This window comes from Schistocerca gregaria, chromosome 8 (assembly GCF_023897955.1).
Source record: "Schistocerca gregaria isolate iqSchGreg1 chromosome 8, iqSchGreg1.2, whole genome shotgun sequence".
Lineage (NCBI taxonomy): Eukaryota > Metazoa > Arthropoda > Insecta > Orthoptera > Acrididae > Schistocerca > Schistocerca gregaria.
In genome coordinates this window covers 74,619,374-74,644,089 of record NC_064927.1, presented here as the reverse complement: position 1 = coordinate 74,644,089, position 24,716 = coordinate 74,619,374, and the positions used below count along the sequence as shown (strand labels likewise).

Sequence of the window (24,716 nt, the reverse complement as noted above, 5' to 3'; positions counted from 1 at the left end):
AGAATGAATGAAACTGGGAACATAATGCAAAGTTGTCCAAGAGTATTTCTCTTGCGCCCAGCACTGTCCTGTCGTGTTGCAGGAAGTGTTCTGTGGAGGAACATTGGTTGATCCCCGCTGGGTGCTCACGGCGGCTCACTGCCTGAGGCGCCGCATGTACGTGCGTCTGGGTGAACATGACATATCGCAGCATGAAGGCACAGAAATTGAATTAAAGGTTTTGTGTTTTCTTTTTTTATTTGATTTCTCCTACTTAATGTTCTGTTTGTACCTTGAAAATACATAAAATCATTATGAAACTAGGTATTAAACATTCATCATTTATTCTCTGGATAATAAAACAACACCATACTCAAGTATGTAACTTGGCCAGGGAGCTATGATTATATGACTTCAGAATTATATTAATTGAAGAAGCAGTATACCAAAGAGATGTGGCGTGAGATACATTCTTGTTTTCATGTTAGAACATATGCATCACTTACTCATTGTAGGAGGGAGGAACTTTTTGTAATTAATCATTACCATTACATTGAAAACTTGACTTTATTACTGTAATTAACATGTTGTCATTACTAATTTTTCATGTATCAGTTACTTGTAGAGAAAAGAAAGCAGGAATGTTTCACAACTTATTTTATAAGTTATGCATTTAACAGCATTATGTATCACTTTTATTAGAATTACTTTTGTATTGTTTCATTGCATTTGGTGCAAAGTGTTCTGTTATATGAATTCATTCATTGATGTCTAGGGCTCTCTTGTTCAACAGTGAATTAGCAAAACATGTTAAATATTATGGCAAAAATTACACGTAGGTCTTCTTATGTTATTATGGAAGTGAAACATCCATAATAAACACTTCAGACAAAAAAATACCAGAAGCTTTTGAGATGTGGTGCTACAGAAGACTGTTAAAATTAGATAGGTGGACTTACTGAATCAAACTAAAGAGAGATCATCATCAATTTAGTAAAGGTACTGTCAGTTTAGTAATGGAAGGAAGTGTGGAAGATAAAAATTGATGAGGGAGACAAAGACCTGAATTCAGCAAGCAGGTTTAAATGAATGTAGGCTGCAGTGGTTATTCTGAGGTGGAGAGGCTTGCACAGAAAAAACTAATGTGCAGAGTTGCATCAACTCAGACTTTGGAGAGAAGACCATAACAACAGCATAAGTGAATACACATCTTACAATAAAACAAGTCAGTTCTGAACTTCTTCTATAAAAATGTTTTTTTGGGTGGGTTGTGATGTGCTTGTAACAAAAATTCAACCACAGGTGGTGAAGGATTGTAGTAAGTTCATTCACTTTTAGCCATTAAGCTAAATAATTAAAATGTAGATGATCCATGTTAAGGTCATCTCAGAAATGCAACCACAGGTGAAAACATTAAGAAAGTGTACACTGTCATATTGCAAAGTTAGGAAGTAAAGGCATGTAAATTAGCTAATCCCATAGGCATATGGGAAGAAAGTGTTGCATCATTCCATCTTGTGTCATCATGGGCCTCATGCATCTTTAGCTTCAATTTTCTTGAAATTTGCTGTGGGTGTAGATTATCCTAGAAATGAATGTGTGCAAAATTTTAAATGATGAGCTGAAGTATATGAGAAACAGAGACATACTATTTGCATGGATTTTTGATGAGTGTGCATGAAAACAAACAAAACCCAATGTTTGAAGCTCTTTTATTATGGGATAAAAGCAAGTAGGAAGTTCTTGTCCAGGTTTGGATAACTTTTGGTTGTGAATCAAAAAATACAGTGTGACAGAATGTAATGTATTTTGTGAGCCAGTTTAATGCATTGAAGTGACTCAAAAAAACTGCAGAGAAAAATGCACAAACTTTTTGACCTTCTTTGGGGTCAGATATCTCAGGAATAAAAAATGCAAAAGAACTGTGACTTGCTACATTTGTTGACAATGACTGGAACATGATCCTTTTAGTACATCTTCCTACTTAGCCAATTATTTTCGATTATACTCAATCTTAAACACAGCATCATCTTTAAATTTACCATAAGTGAGCCAAGTTCAAATGTAAATATTGCAAAAGGGTCATTTTAGAAATTCTTCTTTCCAGAAGCATTAGAAAAAGCACAATTTTCTTCACTATCAACATCCTGGTCAATCTTAGTTCAGCAAAGCGATCAAATAAGAGGTTGAACTTTAATAAATGTCATATGTAATATGTTACAATCACAACATGGTACAGGCTGCTGAATCCGTAACTTCAAGACAAACAAGAATGATAACATATATTAATGCTCATTTCTAATTACCCATGAAAACCATGGAAATTTGATGACTCAACCAAACCAGAACCATTAGTTGGGTCAGTTTCTGTACCTATCCTGGTAGTGACCATATATGGTTGTAAAGGCAAGATGGGCATGATGTTGTTATCAAACGCTGCATACCCTGTTACATGTAGACATCTGTGTCTGCTGGTTTCTTCATAGAGGCTCCAAAACCTCAGGTGGGTTTCTTGCTGTGGTTCCTAATCCATGTTCTTCGGTTGTTTCGTAGAGGTTCCAAAGCCTTAGTTGGGTTTCTTGCAATGGTTCCAAAGCTGACATGTGGGTCTCTTCATGTTGCTTCCCAAGCCAGTGCTATTTAAAATTATTGCTTCATGGAATTAAATTTTTTCAATACTGCTCAATATGGCTTCTGGAAAGTTGTCCTGGCATCCTGTTCCAGTTGCTGAAGCTGCTGTGTTTTTCAAGATGGTGTGTTTTTTAAGAATACAGTCTTCTCTTTCAGGCCAACTGAATGAGCAAGCTGGACCAAAAGGGTGCACGGATTTTTTTCGGGGCATGATGTTCTACAATATCAACTTCACGTATGTTACCAATTCACCAGCAATTGTTGTAGATGCAGATGATGTATTGGCCAGGAATAAGGCTTACAACTGACATCAAAGCCACAATGGTGTCAGATAACTGAGGCTATAAAAGAAGTTATATCACTTAAAATGTGGCTACTTGTATGTGGTTCAAATCCGTTTGCAAAAATTGGTAATTTTCAGGGGTTCTGCCTCAGGTATTGCCACTTACAAATTACTCTTCTGGTAGCTTTCTTTCTTCTTTTATCTCCGGGCATCAATTTGGCAATCATCACTGTTGCTTGACCTGGCACTGTGTGTTTAGTAAGGTGTACCATCTTGCAATGGTAACATGTACACAATTTTTGTTGAAGTTCAACCTTACTTTTTGTCCCTTTGCTGAATGGACTCTAAGATGCAACAAGATGTTTCTAGTGGAGAAAAGTGTGGTGCTGAAAAGAACAATTTCTGAACTGGCCCCATTTTCAATATTTCCATCTGAACTGGGCTCATTTTCTGTGGTTTTAAATTTGGCACCATGTTTCTGACCAAGTGTGATCCACAATAAGTGCTTACATATTGATCAGAGTCCTGGCCCCAGGTACTGTTAAGATATGTGCCAAGTAATTCTTTTGTGCTTTTGCTTCTATAGATATCAGAGTCCAAAGAAGGGCAAAAAATTTGAATGATTTTCTCTGTAGATTTTTTTGGGTACTTTGATACATTATAATGGCTCACAAAGTGTTTTACACAGAGCCACACTGTTTTTTTTTCTGGTTTAGGGCCAAAGCTGAATAGGATCTGAAAACAACCACATACTGGGTATTATGAACTTAAATTTTGTACGAGTCCATTCCTATGGTATATCTGTATTTGAGGTAAAATTGAGCAACGTCAAAAATGGAAGAGTGGGAAACTTTAGAAATATGTGATCACTTGGGGTGGAATCTCCTGTTTTGTGTATTTCACGCAAAGAATTAACAGTGGGAAAATTTTGTATATTGGTGTTGCATTTCCAGAACAAAACAAATGAATGTAGATAAAACTAAAATTGTTGTACAAGCATGCACTCAAAATGACCACACAGTCTCCCTATCGCACAGGCACTCTCACATGCACTAAAACCATTGAGGAGGCAAGACAGCTAATCAAGAAAGTAAAACGGAGGGAAAACAAAACACAGAAGATCTAAAAGAACAACACAGATAAATGTGACTGGCTGACCACTTACAAAAAACTTGGGTGAGCACGTCTCCTCAAAATGTTGTTTAAAAATGCGGGACAATTCACAAAACTTTAAAACATGATCCACATTTGTTTGATCATTACATAAAATAGACTGCAGATCTGCTGGCAAATCCACTGCAGTCCACTGGTCAGCAAATAAAATGCAGTCCAATAAAATGTGGTGCATTGTGATCTGCACACCACAAGCACCACACATCGGAGGGTCCACTTGCTGGACTAGAAATCTGTGTGTCTTAGGGCTGTGACCAATGTGAAGATGAGCAAGAAGGACCTTGTCTTGTTGACATGCCTGGGAGGAAGTATGCCACGGCTTAGTTGTGGGCTTGATGACACAGAGCTTGTTGTCAGTCACTTCTAGCCACTCGTCTTCCGATCGACACAGAACCTTATACCTAAACAACAAGGCGAGAGCATGCAGGGGGGTAGCACACCGAAAGACCTGATGGTCACAACATGTCTCTTTGGCTGCTCAATCTGCCCTTCCGTTCCCCAGAATTCTCACCTGCCCTGGTACCCAGCAGAAAGACACCTCCTTCCCCAGACTGTAGTTGGAGGAGGGTGTCCTGAACAGTCTGGGTTACTTTATCTGCTGGGTACAAATGTTAGATAGACTAAAGGACACTTGGAGAATCTGAACAGATGAGAAATCTAACACTGGGAGAATGTCTCATCTGCTCCAGAGCCTGCAAGATCACATATAATTCTGCATCGAAGATCGTAAATTCTGGAGGCAGTTTGACCTTGAGGACACAATCCGGGAAAACGACAGAGCAATCAACGGAATCACCCTGTTTAGACCCATCCTTAAAAACAGCTACATGGTTGTGACACTTAGATAAAATGGCATAAAATCCGCAGCAAGAATGGAAGTGGGAGTGCTATCTCTCCTGTACCACACCAAATCTAAAATCACTCTGGGCCGCTCCAGTAACCAGGGTGGCAGATGGTTAAAACCACGAATTTGGCATTGGACTGGCACCATACCAAGTGACTCCAGCACACACTTCACGCAGATCCCAAATGGCATTGTGGCTTTTGGATGGTTGGAAAAAAGGTGCTCCAGATGTGGACGAAAAACAGTGCAGTGTGCAGGTGAAGTAGGAGCTGTGAGGAACTTACACGCTTGGCTCACCAGGAGGAGCTGGCACTGGATGGTAAGTGGCAGTTCTCCCAACTCAGCACAGAGGCTGGGTATGGAACTGGTCCGATAAGCACCCGTGGCCAGCCGAATCCTCTCATGGTGCACAGTGTCAATGATCTGCAAATAAGACTACCTTGCTGACCCATACATGATAGACCGTGCACTCGTAGTCTAGCTGTGAATGCACAAAAGCCCAATAAAACTGGAGGAGATGGGACCTGTCCACTCCTCAAGACCTGTGGCCAAGGCACTTGAGGATGTTCAGCTCCTTCAGAGTTCTGGCTTTCAAGTCTCGCAGGTGTGGCAACCATGAGAATCTAGAGTCAAAAATAAGGCCCAGAAACCACACTGTGTCTCTGAAATGTAGGATGGTGTCCCCCATCTTCAATACAGGCTAATTAAAAGGATGATGAGAATGATTAAAATGAACACATACACACATATCAGCAGAAAACAAAAAACCCGTCTTTGGAGCCCACTCCTCTAACCGCTGCACTGTAAGTTGCAACTGACAGATCACCGTTGCAACACTGGAGGAGGAACAGAAAACAGCAAAATCAGCCACAAATATGGAGCATGGTACAGGACTCCTTACCACAGATGTAATACTGCTGATGGCTATGGCAAAGAAGGTAACACTGCCCTGAGGGACACCATTCTCCTGCTCAAATCGGTCAGAGAGCGTGGCATTAACTCGGGTCCAAAAACACTGCCGAGACAGGAAAGACCAAATGAAAATGGGGAAGTGGCCACGAAAGCCCCATTGAAGCAGTTGTGCAAGTATACAGTGTCTGCAGGTATTATCGTATGCCTTACTTATATTGAAGAAAATGCCAATACAGTGTTGCTGATGGAGGAAAGCCTGCTGAATAGCTGCCTCTAGGAGGGTCAGTTTGCCTACAGTGGACTGATATCAGCGGAATCCACACTGAGAATGGCTAAGGAGTTGCCTGGTTTCTAACAACCAAAATAGATCCTGGTTAACTATTCACTCCATGGTCTTTCCTATACAGCTCGTTAGGGCAATGTTCAGATAACTACTCAGATATGTGCGGTCCTTTTCTGTTTTGAGGAGAGGGATCAGAATTCCCTCCCTCCATGAGGTGAGTTAGTTGCCTGTCTGCCATATTAGATTAAAACATTTGAGGAGGATTTCTTGGGACGCCACTGGCAAATGTTGAAGCATGTGTGACCAGGTACAGTGTCATGAGTCTCAGCCAGTGCTGATTCGAGCTCCCACATGGAGAAAGGAGAATTGTAGGCCTCAGAACCATTGGACCTGAAGTCCAACTTTTCCCTCTCCACAGTTGCATGAGTGACAAAACACTGGATTTTGGCTTGCATTGGGAGTAGTTTGTGCAAAATGCTCAGCCAGCGTCTGACCAATGTCTCTAGTTGTTGTTTGGAGGCACCCCTGTTTCAGTACTGTTGCTATAGGTAAACGACTGCATGTACCGGAAATCCTCCATATGGCTTCCCATAGCGTCAAGTGGCTGTCGAGAGCCCAGTCTTCTTGTGACTGTATTCTTGCGACCATTGCTGACACCACTCATGTTCAGCGGCTACATTTCTGCAGAGTCTCTCTGCAGTATCACAGAAGGAACATCCAGCTTCTTATATCCCTATTACACAACCTCGTTCAGATTCACTGAGATGGTGATAATGGTGTCTTTGTCACATTAACGGCTTTCTTAACTAACATCAACTCACCTCATCCAATCTCAAAGGTAACTAATACTCATGACTGTTACTGCATGTATTTAAAGCAAGCCTGATTTGCACCCTCATAGTGACACTTCTAGGCAACTCTTATGCAACTGACATGAAACTTGAATACATATCATATTTCAGATTGAGGAACATGCCTACTAACTTTCATATATGTCACATAACTCCTTGGTGCTGCAACATCCTCCCCCCTCCAGTGTATATAATGTCATACTGTAACCACACTCAGGTCCAAATCTGAAAGTTGGGTCATCAGAGAAGCACTTAGCACAGGTAGCATGTTTATTAAGATCACCAACATCAGAACAGAACTGATCTCCTGTATGAATAGTGCTGTTGTTTCTACAAACATTGAATGTTGCAAAAAGATGGTATTAACATAACTATCAGATATCCCAGATATAGAAACATTAAACATTGTGATGATTCTTACAAAATACAAATATAATCGCTGGTGATCAGGTTTGCCACAGCATGCCAGGGAGCAATGTTAAGCACTATGTCACACTAATGGCACTAAGCTTGCGTCATTGCTCCCTCTTCTGGGTTAGAGAAATCCTCATTGGAGCTAACTACAACATCCTGGATCTAGATCTTGTTACTGGGTTTCTGGCAGTGCTGGTGGACCCTCTCATTCTGATCACATTGCTAAATCCTCTTCACTAGGATGAGCATTGAAAGTAGCTCCACCAGTCCAAGCTTCATGATTGTTAAGTGGGGCATCAGTTTTGCTGAACCTCCCATTGTCAGCCTGTGCTTCTGGACATTAGTAGGGCTTCACACCAAGGACATGGCCTACATCTCTGCATGGGAACATTGTATCCATTGTCATTTTGGCATGGAACAGAAAAAACAGCGAGAAGCCTGTGGTGTCTCACTTTGCTATGTTGCAAGTGAAAGTACGGTGAGAGTATATCTAGCCATGGATGGAAACACAAGGACACTGACTGCCTTTCAAGGAATTCTTTGGCAAAATGCACGAATGTGACAAAATATCAGTCACCACTGTATTAAAAGACATTGCTGCTTGATGCAGGGAAGCTCCAGCATTGTCAAAAACCATGGAAACTATGCATACTGATAGGCCATTCACCTATGGATGGTAAGCATCCTGTGGGTGATGTCAAAACATGAAATTATCTCTGATACTAATTTTAACTGGAAAACTTTTTCATCATATGTGCCACTCTGTGCTTCCATGTTTCATATTGATGACTCTTACTTTGCAATTGTCAGAGCTTCAGCAGTCAGCACATTATCACTGGATTTACATTTGTCAACTTCAGGAATCTCCCAAAGAGGCTGATTCAAATTCAGTGGTATGGCACTGCTGCAGGAGAGGTTGGCACCAGATGCCCCAGACGTAACTGCGGTATGTGCTCCTGTCTGTAGCATTCCTTACTTTGGCTCACATAGAGTCTAACAGATTGGTAGGGTCTTTCCCAGTGATATCTGCATCTGATTTGTTCTAGAGTCCTCACAAATCCCAGGTGACCAGATGTTGGAGCACTATGAAAAAAGTTCATGGTTGGTGGCTACTGATAGTTCCTTCTACACAATGTTCTATTTATAACTGGAATCCTCTTGTGGTCAGTTCTCCATTCTTCAAGGCTTCCATGGTTTTCAACAATACTGGAGCTTCCCTGCAATGAGCAGCAATGTCTTTTAATACAGTTATGACTGATATTTCATCACACTCATGCATTTTGCCAAAGAATTCCTTGAAAGGCAGTCAGTGTCCTTGTGTTTTGTATCCCTGAAGCCTCAATGCCCATGTCGCCAGTCGACCCAACAGATCTTTCAGCGTAGACAGCCAGCATAGAGAATGGTAGTCCATTACAATGGCAAATGATTTACCAAATAATTATCACAAGAATTTGTTGAAGGCTCAAACAACTGAATGATACTCTTTCTCATTTGTAGCGTGGTTCATCTCAGAAATTTTGAAGCATAAGCTATCATATTTTCAGCACACTCCTGAATTTTTTGCTAGAACTGCACCTATCCCAAAACTGCTAGTGTCAGTGTGAAGTTCTGTCACAGTATTCTGGTCATAAAAGGCTAGAACTGGATGAGATGTTAGCACCTTCTTAAAGACCAGGAAGATCTTCCTTGCACTATGTTCCAGGAAAATTTGGCATCTCCCTCCAGTAGTTCTTGCAAGGGATGTGCTGTCACACAGAAGTTCTGTATGAATCACTGGTAGTACAAGTCCATTCTGAGAAAATGTCTCACATCATGAATGTGCCAGAGAGTTGGAAAAACTATGACTGCTCATTCTCACTAGGTGTACCAAGATTTTGAATTTTTGGGTGATGAAGAGGCACTTTCTCATATTCAGGCATAGACCTGCATTCTGAACATATTTCAGCACAGTTGTCATGTGGCTTATATTCATCAAATGACTTAGAAAAAATGATAATGCCATCCAAATAGCAAGGACACATTATCCTTATAATACACTCCTGGAAATTGAAATAAGAACACCGTGAATTCATTGTCCCAGGAAGGGGAAAATTTATTGACACATTCCTGGGGTCAGATACATCACATGATCACACTGACAGAACCACAGGCACATAGACACAGGCAACAGAGCATGCACAATGTCGGCACTAGTACAGTGTATATCCACCTTTCGCAGCAATGCAGGCTGCTATTCTTCCATGGAGACGATCGTAGAGATGCTGGATGTAGTCCTGTGGAACGGCTTGCCATGCCATTTCCACCTGGCGCCTCAGTTGGACCAGTGTTCGTGCTGGACGAGCAGACCGCGTGAGACGACGCTTCATCCAGTCCCAAACATGCTCAATGGGGGACAGATCCAGAGATCTTGCTGGCCAGGTTAGTTGACTTACACCTTCTAGAGCACGTTGGGTGGCACGGGATACATGTGTACGTGCATTGTCCTGTTGGAACAGCAAGTTCCCTTGCCAGTCTAGGAATGATAGAACGATGGGTTCGATGACGGTTTGGATGTACCATGCACTATTCAGTGTCTCCTCGACGATCACCAGAGGTGTACGGCCAGTGTAGGAGATCGCTCCCCACACCATGATGCCGGGTGTTGTCCCTGTGTGCCTCGGTCGTATGCAGTCCTGATTGTGGCGCTCACCTGCACGGCGCCAAACACGCATACGACCATCATTGGCACCAAGGCAGAAGCGACTCTCATCGCTGAAGACTCCATTCGTCCCTCCATTCACGCCTGTCGTGACACCACTGGAGGCGGGCTGCACAATGTTGGGGCGTGAGCGGAAGACGGCCTAACGGTGTGCCGGACCGTAGCCCAGCTTCATGCAGACGGTTGCGAATGGTCCTCGCCGATACCCCAGGAGCAACAGTGTCCCTATTTTGCTGGGAAGTGGCGGTGCGGTCCCCTACAGCACTGCGTAGGATCCTACGGTCTTAGCGTGCATCCGTGCGTCGCTGCGGTCCGGTTCCAGGTCGACGGGCACGTGCACCTTCCGCCGACCACTGGCGACAACATCGATGTACTGTGCAGACCTCACGCCCCACGTGTTGAGCAATTCGGCGGTACGTCCACCCGGCCTCCCGCATGCCCACTATACGCCCTCGCTCAAAGTCCGTCAACTGCACATACGGTTCACGTCCACACTGTCGTGGCATGTTACCAGTGTTAAAGACTGCGATGAAGCTCCGTATGCCACGGCAAACTGGCTGACACTGACGGCGGCGGTGCACAAATGCTGCGCAGCTAGCGCCATTTGACGGCCAACACCGCGGTTCCTGGTGTGTCCGCTGTGCCGTGCGTGTGATCATCGCTTGTACAGCCCTCTCGCAGTGTCCGGAGCAAGTATGGTGGGTCTGACACACCAGTGTCAATGTGTTCTTTTTTCCATTTCCAGGAGTGTATGTTTGAAGGTGGCTGGAACATTACACAGTTCAAACAGTGTAACTTCAAGCTCATAGAGTCCATCAAGAGTTACAAAGGCAGTCTTTTCCCAGGTAGCCTTATCAACCTTGATTTGCCAGTAGACTGCTCGGGTGTCCATAGTAGGGAAATGCCATGTTCCTTTGAGGCAGTCCAGGTTATCATCAGTAAATGGATAGACATCTTTCTTCACGATTTGACTGAGTTATCCATAGTTCACAGAGAAATGCCACATGCCATCCTCCTCCTACACAAAGACCACCAAAGAGTGCCATGGCTCTCTGAATGATGTCAATCTGCAGCATTTTCTCCATTTCCCTCTGTGCGATGTTTGTTCAAAAAGTTCCAGAATATTCATAATTTTGTGACAATGATATGTTGGAGTGAAATATAGCTGGCATCCCTGCTCATGCCTGTGTTTAATGTCTAAGTTCCGGAAGTTCCATAGGTGTATATCTATGAAAACAATTATTGACAAGATGTAATTGGGTAGATAAAGAAATCTACTCACCAAGTGGCAGCAGAACACACACATAAAAGGCAGTTGCAACTGGCAACCTTTCAGAGCCAGTGGCTCCTTCTTCTGGCAGAAGGATTGAAGGGGAAGGAAGAGGGGTGAAGGAAAATGGAGAGGTCTAGGAAGAGGGGTAGATTTTGGGAAAGTTACCCAGAGCCGCAGGTCAGGGGGATTTACCGTATGGGATGAGAAGAAAAGACTGATTATTGGAGACTGCGTTGGATGAGATTTGAAAACCTGAGATCTTAAAGGTAGAAGACAGGGTAATATGCAGACAGAGATTACTGCTTAAACATCATGCATGAGTTAATAAGAACAAAAAGCTAAGTGCATTGTACGTAGCAGAGGTGAGAGAAGGGCAGTGAAAAGTAGATGGGAAAGACAATTAAATAGTTGTATATCTGATAGTTATTGTTCGGTGCCATATTGAGTAGAATGTTGTCACGCAGTTTGTGAATTTCAAGATGGCAGACATAAAGGAGCAACACACCTGGATTAAATTTTGCATGAAACTCAAGAAAATCTTTACAGATGCACACCAAATGATGCAAGAAGCCTACAGTGGGGGTGCACACAGTTTAAAAATGGTCAGACAGAAGTTAAAGATGACCCTTGATCAGGATGCCCTTCAATGTCTACCTTTGCCTTGCAATCTGTGAACTACACACATGAGAACAAGATGTTCCTTAAGAGAATCGTAACTGGTGATGAGACAGTTATGATGTTGAAACCAACGTTTAATCTTCACAATAGCTCAGTGAAGGTTCTCAAAGACCATAAAAGCTCATCAGGTAAAGTCAAATGTCAAAGTCACGATGATATATTTCTTTGACTCTGAAGGATTAATTCATCACGAATGTGTGTCACAGGAACAAAATGTAAATTGATGGTACTGCCATGACATGTTGAAATGCCTGTGAGAAAATGTGAGAAGGAAACACCCTGGAGTGTGGTGAGACAATTCTTGGCTCTTTCATAATGATAATGCACCCTCACATTTATCCCTGTTGGTGCATGATTATTGCACAAAAAACAAAATCACTGTGCTGTCTCATCGTCCATACTCTCCAGACCTGACACCAACAATCCTTTTTTGGTTTCCAAAGTTGAAAAAACTGTCAAAATGATGAAGATTTGCAACAATATGTGAGATAAAAGAAAATTTGCAGATGGCGCATCACACGACCCTGCAAGAGGCGTACCAAGACCACTTCCAGAAGTGGAAATGGTGTTGATAGTGGTGTATCAATTGTGGAGGAAAGTATTTCAAAGGAGACCATGCACAATAAGTAAAACGTAAGTGTACAAAAAGTTTGTGGAGAAAGTTCCAGAATTTTTTGAACAGACCTCGTATTATCCATACTTCATCTGGCAAAACACTATGCGAGTGCTGGCTAGTTGTTGAATGGTCCCCAGTGTTGATAGAAAGTGTTATGATGGAATGCTTGGTCCCTCTTTCCTTCACCCCAGTTTTGGAAGCATCTGAAACCTGATGCAGAATGGCTGTTACTCGCTGACATTGATCCTCGATCATGCAGATCCTGTTTGCAGTTCAAATATAGTAACTTCCTCCCTGCATTGTGCAAGTAGAAATACACATTTGCTAAACATGTAATGTTACCCACCTGTTGTATTTTGTAACTCAGTTGAATCTTTTTTAGCCATTTCATCAGAGCCTTGACCAGGATGTCTGAGAACACAGATGTTTGCTTGATGTGCAGCTGAATTTGTGCTGATTTGGAATCCATTGGTCTCCTGAATATATGGACTGTGGGAGCCATTTACTGTTTGTGTTCTGGTTCCTGTCCATGTAAGAGAGGGCTTTTACACTGTGTAATTGTAGCCATGGTGATATAGATATTTTGAAGTACCTACTGTTTCCAGCAAACAATGTCACTTCATAACTGCACTCAAGTCCAAATCTGAAAGTTGGGTCATCAATGAAATACAACATTTAGCACTGAAAAGCACATTTATTAAGAACAGCAGCATACAGGCAGATCAGAACTGACCTCCTGGATGGGGATCGCAGTTGTTTATACAAACCCCAAATGTTCCAGAATGCTTGTCAAATAGTCCAGATATACCAACACTGTAAGCAGAAACTGTTTCAAGAAATGCTAAATGTTATATAGCAAATAATTGCTGGTGGTAAACCACAGCACGCCAAACTGTGACGGCACCAGAGCTCACCACGATACTGTGAAAGTAATAGTCCTATAACACTCCCTGTGAGTTGTGCCTGCAGTTTCTTTTACATCTGAAGACTGTATTTTCTTCATCAGGTAGGAGAGTGGAACTTTAGTGAAGCTAAGTAACACAGCATCTACCTGGGCACATTAATCTACTGCTTTCTTGGTCTTGAGGTTGAATAGAGTGAGCTGTATTTACACGATCATTGTTTTTGGAACCCATGTCTCTTGATACAGAGGAGATTTTCGGCCTCCAGAAATGTCATAATACACAAGTATATAACTTATTCCAAAATTCTACAACAAATTGATGTCAAAGATATAGGCCTATAGTTTTATGCATCTGTTTGAGAACCCTAATTGACAACAGGAAAGACCTGTGCTTTCTTGCAATTATTAGAAACTCTTTGCTCCTCCAGGGAGCTACAATATATTGCAGCTAGAAGCGGAGAAATTCTTTTGCATACTCTACACAGAGTCAAACTGTATCCTGTCAGATCCAGTGGCCTTTCCTCCGATGATCGACTTCTTTTGGTCACTTAATTCAATACCTGAGATTTTGTCATTTGTGTGATTATTTAAAAGATGTACTATAATGTGATCTTCCTGTGTGAAACAGTTATGGAAAAAGATATTTAGTATTTTGGCCTTTTCTGTGTCATTCTCTGTTTCAGTTCCATGATGGTCACAGAGTGTCTGGGCAGCTGACTTTTATCCATTTACTGATTTAACATAAGTCTAAAACATTTTAAGAATTTATGCCAAGTTGGTAGACAGAATTGTTCTTTGGACTTCATTGAACTCTTCACACACAGTGCTTCCTGTTATTTTTTTGTTTGTCAGTAAGGCTTTGGCTAAGTTTATACTTGCAGTGAAGCTTTCTTTGCAATTTTAGCAGCTTTCTAACACAGTTGTCAAACCACAGGGTCTTTTCCATCCCTGACAACTTTGCTCAACATATACCTGTCTAAATCTTGTTGTACAATGCTCTACAACATTGATACTCAACATTGTCAGTGCTGGAGATTAAATTTTCATGTTGACCCATCAAATAATCTGAAATCTGTTTCTTGCCACTCTTGCTTTGCTAAGAAAAAACATCTTTCTTTGTACTCCTATTTACAGCTATATTTGATGATGCTTTTCAATTACTTGTTCCCTGTTCTATGATAACTGAGAAGGAGAGCATAAGGCGGATTTTTGTAATTCTTTTATGTTTGTCATATGTGAAGTTATGAATTTAAATGTAAGTCCCCCCAAAACAGTTTGATGCAACTCTCAGAAATTCTTGAGAAAACTGACTTTGGAGTTTTCCAAGTGCCTTTAGTTCACTAAATCTAGAATGATTTTTCAGTGGGCCACATGGCTCTGTAGTAGAATCTCAGTAGGTGGCCTGGGTTTGACACTCTGCTGATGCAAATTTTGGAAGGAATGTGCATGTTGTACGAGCATTTCTGTGAACAGCAAAATCCATAAATATGAAAAACTTAATTTGTAATGTTTTTAAATCCAAACATATTTTTGTAAATGATTGATAATTAAGAATTTATATTTACAATCAGGACTGGGATTGTATGTGTCATAAGTAATTAGAAATTGAAAGACACACATTTTTCATAAAAAATGACAATTAGATATACTATAATTAGCATATGCTGGGCAATTCAGTTGCCCCTACTGAAATCATGTGATGCAGCCCAACAAGCATGTGAAATCATGATAAAGTTGAATTCCCTTCTGTCATACCATACGGTACTAATGTCCAGTAAGCTGATCTTGTCAATAATTCTGAACATGTCATGTATCATTAAAATCATCTCTCGATCTAACATGTAACTATGCTAACATGTTGTTCCAGGTGACCAGGTGTAACAAAGAGTGAAATTAATGTTCACAAGTAAATAATGCATGAAACACCAAAGTGATGAGAGTACATACTTTGACCTATTTGTAAAACAACAGTGTATCACAGCACATGTGTTTAGACATTCACTGAGCAATTGACAACATGTGTTATTGATGGTTCAAATCCAGCATCGTTCACAAATTTTTGCATTAGTATGATATGTTAATCCACAAGCACATGTCATCGATGAACGACACTGTTACTTACAGTGTGCCCTGTCCACACTGCACTGGTATACTGCCTGAATGTAGCCTCTGCGGTCTGTTGTGATGTTCTCCTCACAGGAGCGTACTGACGTGCTCAGGAATGGTATCCAGACAGGTAACACCTGACTACAAAGGCATTCTGCAGTCTTGAAAGATGTGTAAGAACAATAGGTGAGATTCAAAAAGTACTGCCTGTCTGAGAGAGGACTGTAAGATCAGCTGAAAATGAAGAGGCCATCCTAGATACAGCTCATGCTAGTCCACCCATAAGTACAAGGGCAGTTGCACAACATTCAAATACTGGCCAGTCATCCGTATAGCAAATACTGTATTGACATAAATATTGCACATTCTACCTACAGCTGGACCGATAGCTCCAGGGGTAGGATTTCAAAGCTAAAATGAAGTTCTGTCAGTGGCTGTTAGAAAATATGAAAAATGATGCATCACACATCTCATTCTCAGACGAATCGAAAATCCAAAATAGTGGAACCATCATCTGTGCTATTGGGGTACTGACAATCCTCATGGTGTGCAACAGGATGAACATGTTGGGGAGCGAATATTCTGTGGGGAATCTTGGATGATCACCTCACTGGACCATATTTTTTTGGGGCCATTTTATGAGCACACACTGCCTGCACTTTCTGTGTCAGGGGCTTTCACTGCTGCTGGAGGATGCCCCATTGCAAGATTATTTGACGATGTTGTTTTAACAGGGTGGAGTTCCACCAAATTTTACTTTACCTGTTTGTAACCATCTGAATGAGCAACTTCTGGGGAAATGAATAGAAAGAGGAGGACCTGTTGCTTGGCCTGCCAGATCACCTTATCGAACTCCATTAGATATCTTCCGTGGGGTTATTTGAAACAAATAGTTTTCACTCGAATGCCAGAAAATCTCAACCACCTCCTACGATTCATCTCAGAAATCTGCAGATCAGTAATAACAGAAATGCTTTGACCTGTGAGTAGATCTGTACAATGGGGGCGCAGTTGCACTTAAACCAAAACGGTCATCACTTTGGGGATTTGCTGGCACAATAAACGTGGTCAGTGCAGTTCTGTTCCCTCTATTTCTGTTCCCTTATGTGTCCTGCATGCTGACAAATTGGCCACAAACACTTCCATTCACATACAATTTCCATTAAAAAAATAAATGGAATCCTAGCCCCAGTTTCAAATGTCACACCTCACACACGAGACTTTTGCACAAAGATCGGACTGCTCTCATCACCTACGCCACAGTTCAGTACAGGACAACTGCTTCAGATTATAGCATGTATTAGTTTTAATCCAGTCACAATATCACCTTAGTATATTGCTGGCATTTCATTGTCTAGAGAACAGATTTGTGATTTTTCACTGTCGAGTAATATTGTATCATTATGATCTCCTATTACTGTCAGGTGGTAGATGCAAGACATCGACCAAAAGAGCAGATGTTTTCAAGACAAATATAAAATTGTGAGTTGCATAAAATGACATCAGTAGGGGCAGTGGAATCACCCTGAAAGTTAAGAATTTTATATTTAAATGACGTAAATATTTGAATTGGCGGCACAGGGATGGGAAGAAAGGGTTGAAACTTGACTCAGACCAGCAATTACCTATTGGATAAATAAAAAATCTATTCACTAAGCAGTGGCAGGAGAACACACATTGAAAAGTTCACGTCTGTTTGTCACCTGCAGGTCTAAGGTGTTACCTTTGTGAGTCGATACTCAAGTTAACTGCTCGAAATAAGTTTTGGATAAGGCATTCAGAACACACACACAGGATTCACAGTCCCTACTACCCCTCCTAATCACTTGAGTCTTCCAGTCTTTAGTTGCTTAGTTGAAATCTCCACCTGAAACTGTACCATCATCAGGAAATTACACAAAATATTCTTCAAGTTTTGCCACTACTGCTGCTGAGGTAGGAATTCTATAAATGCATCTGATGACCATTTTTGATCCATGTTTTAACACATATCTTCACACTGATTATTTCACATTCTGAAACTTTATTAATTTCACTAGATATTAGGTTATTTTTTTATTGCTGGACATTTGCTTCCACTACCAGTGTTAAACTTACAGGGTGTTGCAAAAATGACCGGTATATTTGAAACGGCAATACAAACTAAACGAGCAGCGATAGAAATACACCGTTTGTTGCAATATGCTTGTGACAACAGTACATTTTCAGGCAGACAAACTTTCGAAATTACAGTAGTTACAATTGTCAACAACAGATGGCGCTGCGGTCTGGGAAACTCTATAGTATGATTATTTCCACATATCCACCATGCGTAGCAATAATATGGCATAGTCTCTGAATGAAATTACCCGAAACCTTTGACAACGTGTCTGGCGCAATGGCTTCACATGCAGATGAGATGTACTGCTTCAGCTGTTCAATTGTTTCTAGATTCTGGCGGTACACCTGGTCTTTCAAGTGTCCCCACAGAAAGAAGTTACAGGGGTTCATGTCTGGCAAATAGGGAGGCCAATCCACGGCGGCTCCTGTATGTTTCGGATAGCCCAAAGCAATCACACGATCATCGAAATATTCATTCAGGAAATTAAAGACGTCGGCCGTGCGATGTGGCCGGGCACCATCTTGCATAAACCACGAGGCGTTCGCTGTGTCGTCTAAGGCAGTTTGTACTGCCACAAATTCACGAAGAATGTCCAGATAGCGTGATGCAGTAATCGTTTCAGATCTGAAAAATGGGCCAATGATTCCTTTGGAAGAAATGGCAGCCCAGACCAGTACTTTTTGAGGATGGAGGGACGATGGGACTGCAACATGGGGTTTTCGGTTCCCCGTATGCGCCAGTTCTGTTTATTGACGAAGCCGTCCAGGTAAAAATAACCTTCCTCAGTAAACCAAATGCTGCCGACATGCATATCGCCATCATCAATCCTGTGTACTATATCGTTAGTGAATGTCTCTCGTGAAACAATGGTAGCGGCCCTGAGGGGTTGCCGCGTTTGAATTTTGTATGGATAGAGGTGTAAACTCTGGCGCATGAGACGATACGTGGACATTGGCGTCATTTGGATCGCAGCTGCAACACGGCGAACGGAAACCCGAGGCCGCTGTTGGATCACCTGCTGCACTAGCTGCGCGTTGCCCCCTGTGGTTGCCGTATGCGGTCGCCCTACCTTTCCAGCACGTTCATCCATCACGTTCCCAGTCCGTTGAAATTTTTCAAACAGATCCTTTATTGTATCGCTTTTCGGTCCTTTGGTTACATTAAACCTCCGTTGAAAACTTCGTCTTATTGCAACAACACTGTGTTCTAGGCGGTGGAATTCCAACACCAGAAAAATCCTCTGTTCTAAGGAATAAACCATGTTGTCCACAGCACACTTGCACGTTGTGAACAGCACACGCTTACAGCAGAAAGACGACGTACAGAATGGTGCACCCACAGACTGCGTTGTCTTCTATATCTTTCACATCACTTGCAGCGCCATCTGTTGTTGAAAATTGTAACTACTGTAATTTCGAAAGTTTGTCCGCCTGAAAATGTACTTTTGTCCCAAGCATATTGCAACAAACGGTGTATTTCTATCGCTGCTCGTTTAGTTTGTATTGCCGTTTCAAATATACCGGTCATTTTTGAAACACCCTGTATCTTTCCTATATGCATTCCACTTTGAGTTTAGAATTTCATTGCTATTGGCATCTGGTTTCAGCAATTTTTCTGTCCCTAGTACTTTGAATGCACCATTGAGGTTTATAAGTGTCTCCGTGTCTTAAGGCCCGACTGCGGAACTGTATCTGAGGTGAACATTATCTTTGCTGGAGGTGAGCAGTGATCTTCACTGGGATGGATAGTGGGTGGGGGATGGAAGAACTGGAGGGTGGGGAGGTATCCAGGGTAGCGGTAATGGAAGATGCTAGTGCTGTCTGTGGGAGGATGCAGGGACCTGGTGGTGACAGGGCAGTGGGTCACTTGGGGTAGCATCAGGAAGGTGGGGGGGAGAGGGTAGAAGAAGAGAAGGGAGAAGGACTACGCAGGCATATTGATTGGACAGAAGGGGTGTGTGTAGTGCTGTGGTCCTCGAGCACCGTATCCTGATACCGCACCTAATAGCCCCACTGTCTTGGCTAGCACAGCAAAGATTGCTAATTACCTCAGATGCAGCTGCTCTGGTCTTGGGGCCCAGAGACAACAGTGACTGTGTGTGTGTGTGTGTGTGTGTGTGTGTGTGTGTGTGTTGTTGATGCCTGATGAATGAAATAATCCGATAGCTAATAATATCCGCAGTATGGTGAGTAGCCACTATCATTTTCATAATATTGTAAGAAACTTTCTTGTTGCTCTCATATTATTAGTACTTGAAAGATCCTCATTTCTTACTATCAGCTTTTAAATTTTCATTAGTAATTTCTTTCACCATTGTTAATCTTGTTTTTCCTTCCTTGTCTTAAGCTACTTGTCCTATTACTTTTCCTCATTTAAACGTGTGTTGCAGGTGGAGGCAGCAATCTCACACCCATCCTACGATGATGAAACAGTGGATAGCGACCTCGCACTGCTCCGATTGCCTTTTGCTATAAGGCCCAGTCGCTACCAAGGGTTAGCTTGTCTTCCTGAACAGGGGCAAATCCTTCCTGCTGTTGGCTCAAAGTGTACAGTGATTGGCTGGGGGAAAGCACAGGCTCATGATCCATTTGGAACAGATTTGCTGCATGAGGTCCAGGTGAGCAGTATTACAGTGAAAGGGCCAGTTTGTAATTCTGAGATTTTCTTCTGAAAATAGTCAATTTTCATTTGTTTTTTATAACGCTGTTCATTATGAAAACATATTGAATTTAAAGTGACGTGGTTAATAAACAGGCCTACAGTGTCACTATTTTTCAGCTGCCATTTTTAATCTATACTGTTAAAAACAGATGAGGTTATTGTTTTAAGTACTTCATATAAGAAAACAACCAGAACACTGAATTATTAATATGTAGAAATTTAGTACAATTAGAACTGATCTCACATTCACTCACAAAATAAGTAAAACTCCTATTGGGTTAATAGCATTTCCTATCACACTAAAAAGCTGTAATATTCTTATTTGTATGCATAGCACATTAGTCTTGTAATTTCTCAGACAGATTAATACAGCCCATTACTAGGTCTCTCAATAATATGGGACTGCAACTACATCTACATCTACATCTTTACTCCACAATTCACAATTAATTGCCTGGCAGGGGGTTCATCGAAACATCTTTAAGCTACTTCTCGACCATTCCACTCTCGAACAGTGTGCAAGAAAAATGAAAACACAGCTCTTTCCATGCAAGCTCTGATTATTATGATGATCATTTGTACCTATGTGGATGTGCACCAACAAAATATTTTCACACTCTGAGGAGAAAGTTGATGATGAAATTTCATGAAAGGTCCTGCTGCAGCAAAAAGTCTTTGTTTTTGTTATGTCTTCCCTGAATGCTATGTGGTTCTTTGGTGAACACAGGGGCAAGGAACAGATGCTTTTCATGAAGAGGAAATTCAGATATTAATTTATTGAACATCTAAATAAAATAGTAAAAATAAGGTGTAAGCAGCATCAGTTGCTAACAGTAGATTTGAATGTATAAATACGTCACTCTTCAATACATTGTCTGTTCAGAAGATGTTGAGCTCTGGCCAGTATGAAAGTCTGTAAATGTTATTCAAGTGGCAGACATGCAAAATAGGGCTCAGTGTATGAATGTTCGAACTTAATCACAGTATTATGAAAAGGATGGTTGCTGCTCACCATATAGCAGAGATGCTGAGTCACAGATAGATGCAACGAAAAGACTAGTTCAAACAGGTTTTCATCACAGTTAGACAACATACATACACATTCACACACAAGCGCAACTCACACACCATGACCACAGTCTCTGTCAGCCAAGGCTACACTTAAGTACACCGCCAGTGGAGCTCCAGAGCAAGGATGCTTACATCTCATTGGTAGCAGTGTAATCATTCATGGTAGCACTCTTGTGTTGCAGTGATAGATGTAGGAAATGTGGCAGTGTTACTGGCAGTGCATATATTTGAAAATGCGGCGAACTGGATTGCGCCTCATACCTGTGTTTTACTGATGGCCACCTTATTTGTGTATCATATCCATGGCACTCTCTCTCTTATTTCGCAATAATACAAAAAGAGCTGCCCCTCTATGAACTTTTTTGATGTCCTCCATCAGTTCTCTCTCATGTGGATCACAAACCACTCAGCAATACTCCAAAACAGGGCAGACAAGCATAGTGAGAGCAGTCTTTTTAGTGGAGCTGTTACATTTTCTAAGTGTTCTGCCAATAAATCACAGACTTTGGTTTGCTTTCCCCACAACATTATTTGTGTGATTGTTACAATTTGAGTTATTCTTAATTGTAATCCCTAAATATTTGCTTGAGTTACAGCTTTTAGATTTATGTGATTTATGAGATAACTGAAATTTAGAGAATTCTTTTAGTGCTCATGTAGACTACTTCATACTTTTCATTATTTGGAGTCGATTGCCACTTTTTGCACCATTTTACTATTTGTTTGGATCATCTGATGACTTTACAAATGGCAAATAACATAACACTGCCTTGGGGAAGATCAAATATTATTTTGTTTTTACTCTATGACTGTCTGTTAATTATTATGAACTATGACTTTTCTGACAGGAAATCAGGAATCCAATCACACAATTGAGATGACACTTCATAGGAATGCAATTTATTTAGAAGGCACCTGTGTGGTATGGTGTTAAAAGCCTTCTGTCCCAAGGTTGTGCCAAATGACTGAGATCAGAGACAACATGAGTACAAATTTATGCCTCATGCTGCAGCCGAGCAAAGTCAGGACATCTAACTGACTGGAACAAGAAAATCTCTTACAAGGAGAAATTTTGGATGATGTAATCACAAATTCTCATTGGTATCATTTTTTCCAGTACCTCTAAGTGTAGGATGATAGAATAGTGTAAGAGTTTGGGGGAATTCAGTTCAGGAAAATTATTACTGAAGAAACACCGAAAACAACTCGGGACCTAACAGTTGTCACTCCACCTGTTAACTAAGAATGTTAACATCCCTGGGGGATAGATGACTCTGCCTGGATCCCATGGATCTGATATTACCTTCACTGGAGCAAGTGCAGACCAGTACTTCTCTTTACATTTCTTCGACATTTCTCCCTTTGCAAAACAATTGCCACTCCACCATGTTAGGTGAAGTTACTGTATGTTCTACTCTATCCTGGATAAGTTTGAATCCTTTCCACAAGTCGTCTATAACCTTGCTAGTATCATTATACTCTCAGTAACTTTTTTATCTATAATTTGTTCAAATGGTTCTGCCAAACTATTTATATTTATAATGTCAGAGTTTCTCTCTGCCGTTTCTCTCTGCCGTTTCTCTCTGAAATTTCTTTCCACAGTATCTACTCATGTATTCATGCCTGTAATTTGCAATTGGATAATTGGTATCCTCTTGCTTATCAACCCTCTCTCTTACAGTATGTAATCTCTGCTTTACAGCATCGAACTTAACATTACATACATTTTCAAACAATTCTAATTTTTCATTGATTTCAGTTTCTACCATATTACATTTTTCCTCAATATCAAATTCTAACCTTTTTGCTAAATCTTGAATTTGATCATTCTATTTCTGACTAAAGTCAGTGAATAGTTGATTTAGATGAAGGTTTAAAGAACTCATTAATTCTTTCTTTAAATCTAATTTCAAATTTTCAACTTTACTATTTAGTGTGTCAAATTCAGTCTTTAGTAAACCTATATTTGTTGCTTGACTATTCAAAGTTTCACTCTGGTCATTTAGAACTTCACTTTGAGAATTTAAACTAGAATGTACCAAACCTATTTCTTTCCTTAGAGTTTCATTCTGAGCATTTAATCTAGAATTTAAAGTTTCATTTAGTTGTAAACTCTGGGCTGCTAGTTTATCATTTAGTTCCTTTCTTAAAGCTGCTGAACCTGCACTCTGTGCATCTAATTCAGCATTTTGAGCTTTGATTAGGTTTACTAGCTCAGACTAGTCTGGCATTTCTCTACTGGGTCTCATAGCCATAGCTGGTTCTTGAGTTTTTCCATTTGTCCTAAGTTATCCATATTCCTATTAGCTTTAGACCTATTAATAATTTTTAAAAAATTGACTCTGGCTGTAATAACTACAGTAATATTGTTCACTTAACAGTTCTTACTAGTTTGTACTAAAACAATAAACTTGTGTTTCACACTCACTCAGCATTGAGTTTAGGCCGCATCGGTCAGCAGATGTGTTACCAGCACTGGTGAACAGCAGCTGGTTTTAGTTAGTTATATTACTTGTTCCATGGATCATGAACAAGATTCTTTCATAATGATGTGGAACGTGTCAAAGTACAAAAGATTCATTATCCCAAATAATCATTGTTAGTCTTATATATGGTACAATTGTTAATGCTTACTGTATTTCTTTGGCCTATGTCTAAAAATTCATCTATGAAGTAGGAGTTGTCATTCAGGAATTCCCTTAACTTACTTTTGAATGCCGATTGGTTGTCTGTCAGACTTTCGATATTGTTTGGCAATTGACCAAAAATCTTTGTGGCAGTATAATTTACCCCCTTTTGTGCCAATGTCAAATTCAATGAACGGTAGTGAAGGTCACCCTGTCTCCTAGTATTGTAGCTGTGGACTGTGCTATTAATTCTGAAGTGATCTGGGTTACTAACAACAAATTTCATTAGGCTGTATATATATTGTGAAGCTACTGGCAATATCTCTAATTCTTTAAATAATTGTCTACAAGATGATCTTGGATGAGCCACAGACATTATTCTGATAACACGTTTTTGTGCAATAAATACCTTCTTTCTTAGTGATGAATTGCCCCAAAAGATGATTCCGTAAGAAAGCAACGAATGAAAATATGCATGGTAAGCTAACTTACTGATGTGCTTGTCTCCAAAATTTGCAATGACACTATAAGCATAGGTAGCTGAGCTCAATCGTTTCAGTAGATTGTCAATGTGTGTCTTCCAGTTTAAATTCTTATCAATACAGACACCC

General features: G+C 40.8%; 1 protein-coding gene across 1 annotated transcript in view; it reads left to right on the top strand.

Moving 5' to 3' along the window:
* The window catches only part of LOC126285028 (coagulation factor X-like), a 724,967-nt gene that overhangs the window by 693,246 nt on the left and 7,005 nt on the right, over positions 1-24,716 (top strand). Inside the window, exons 9-10 of the mRNA XM_049984353.1 lie at positions 83-217; positions 20,136-20,363. Coding sequence (XP_049840310.1) covers positions 83-217; positions 20,136-20,363 — 363 coding nt within the window. The remainder of the gene's footprint in view (positions 1-82; positions 218-20,135; positions 20,364-24,716) is intronic.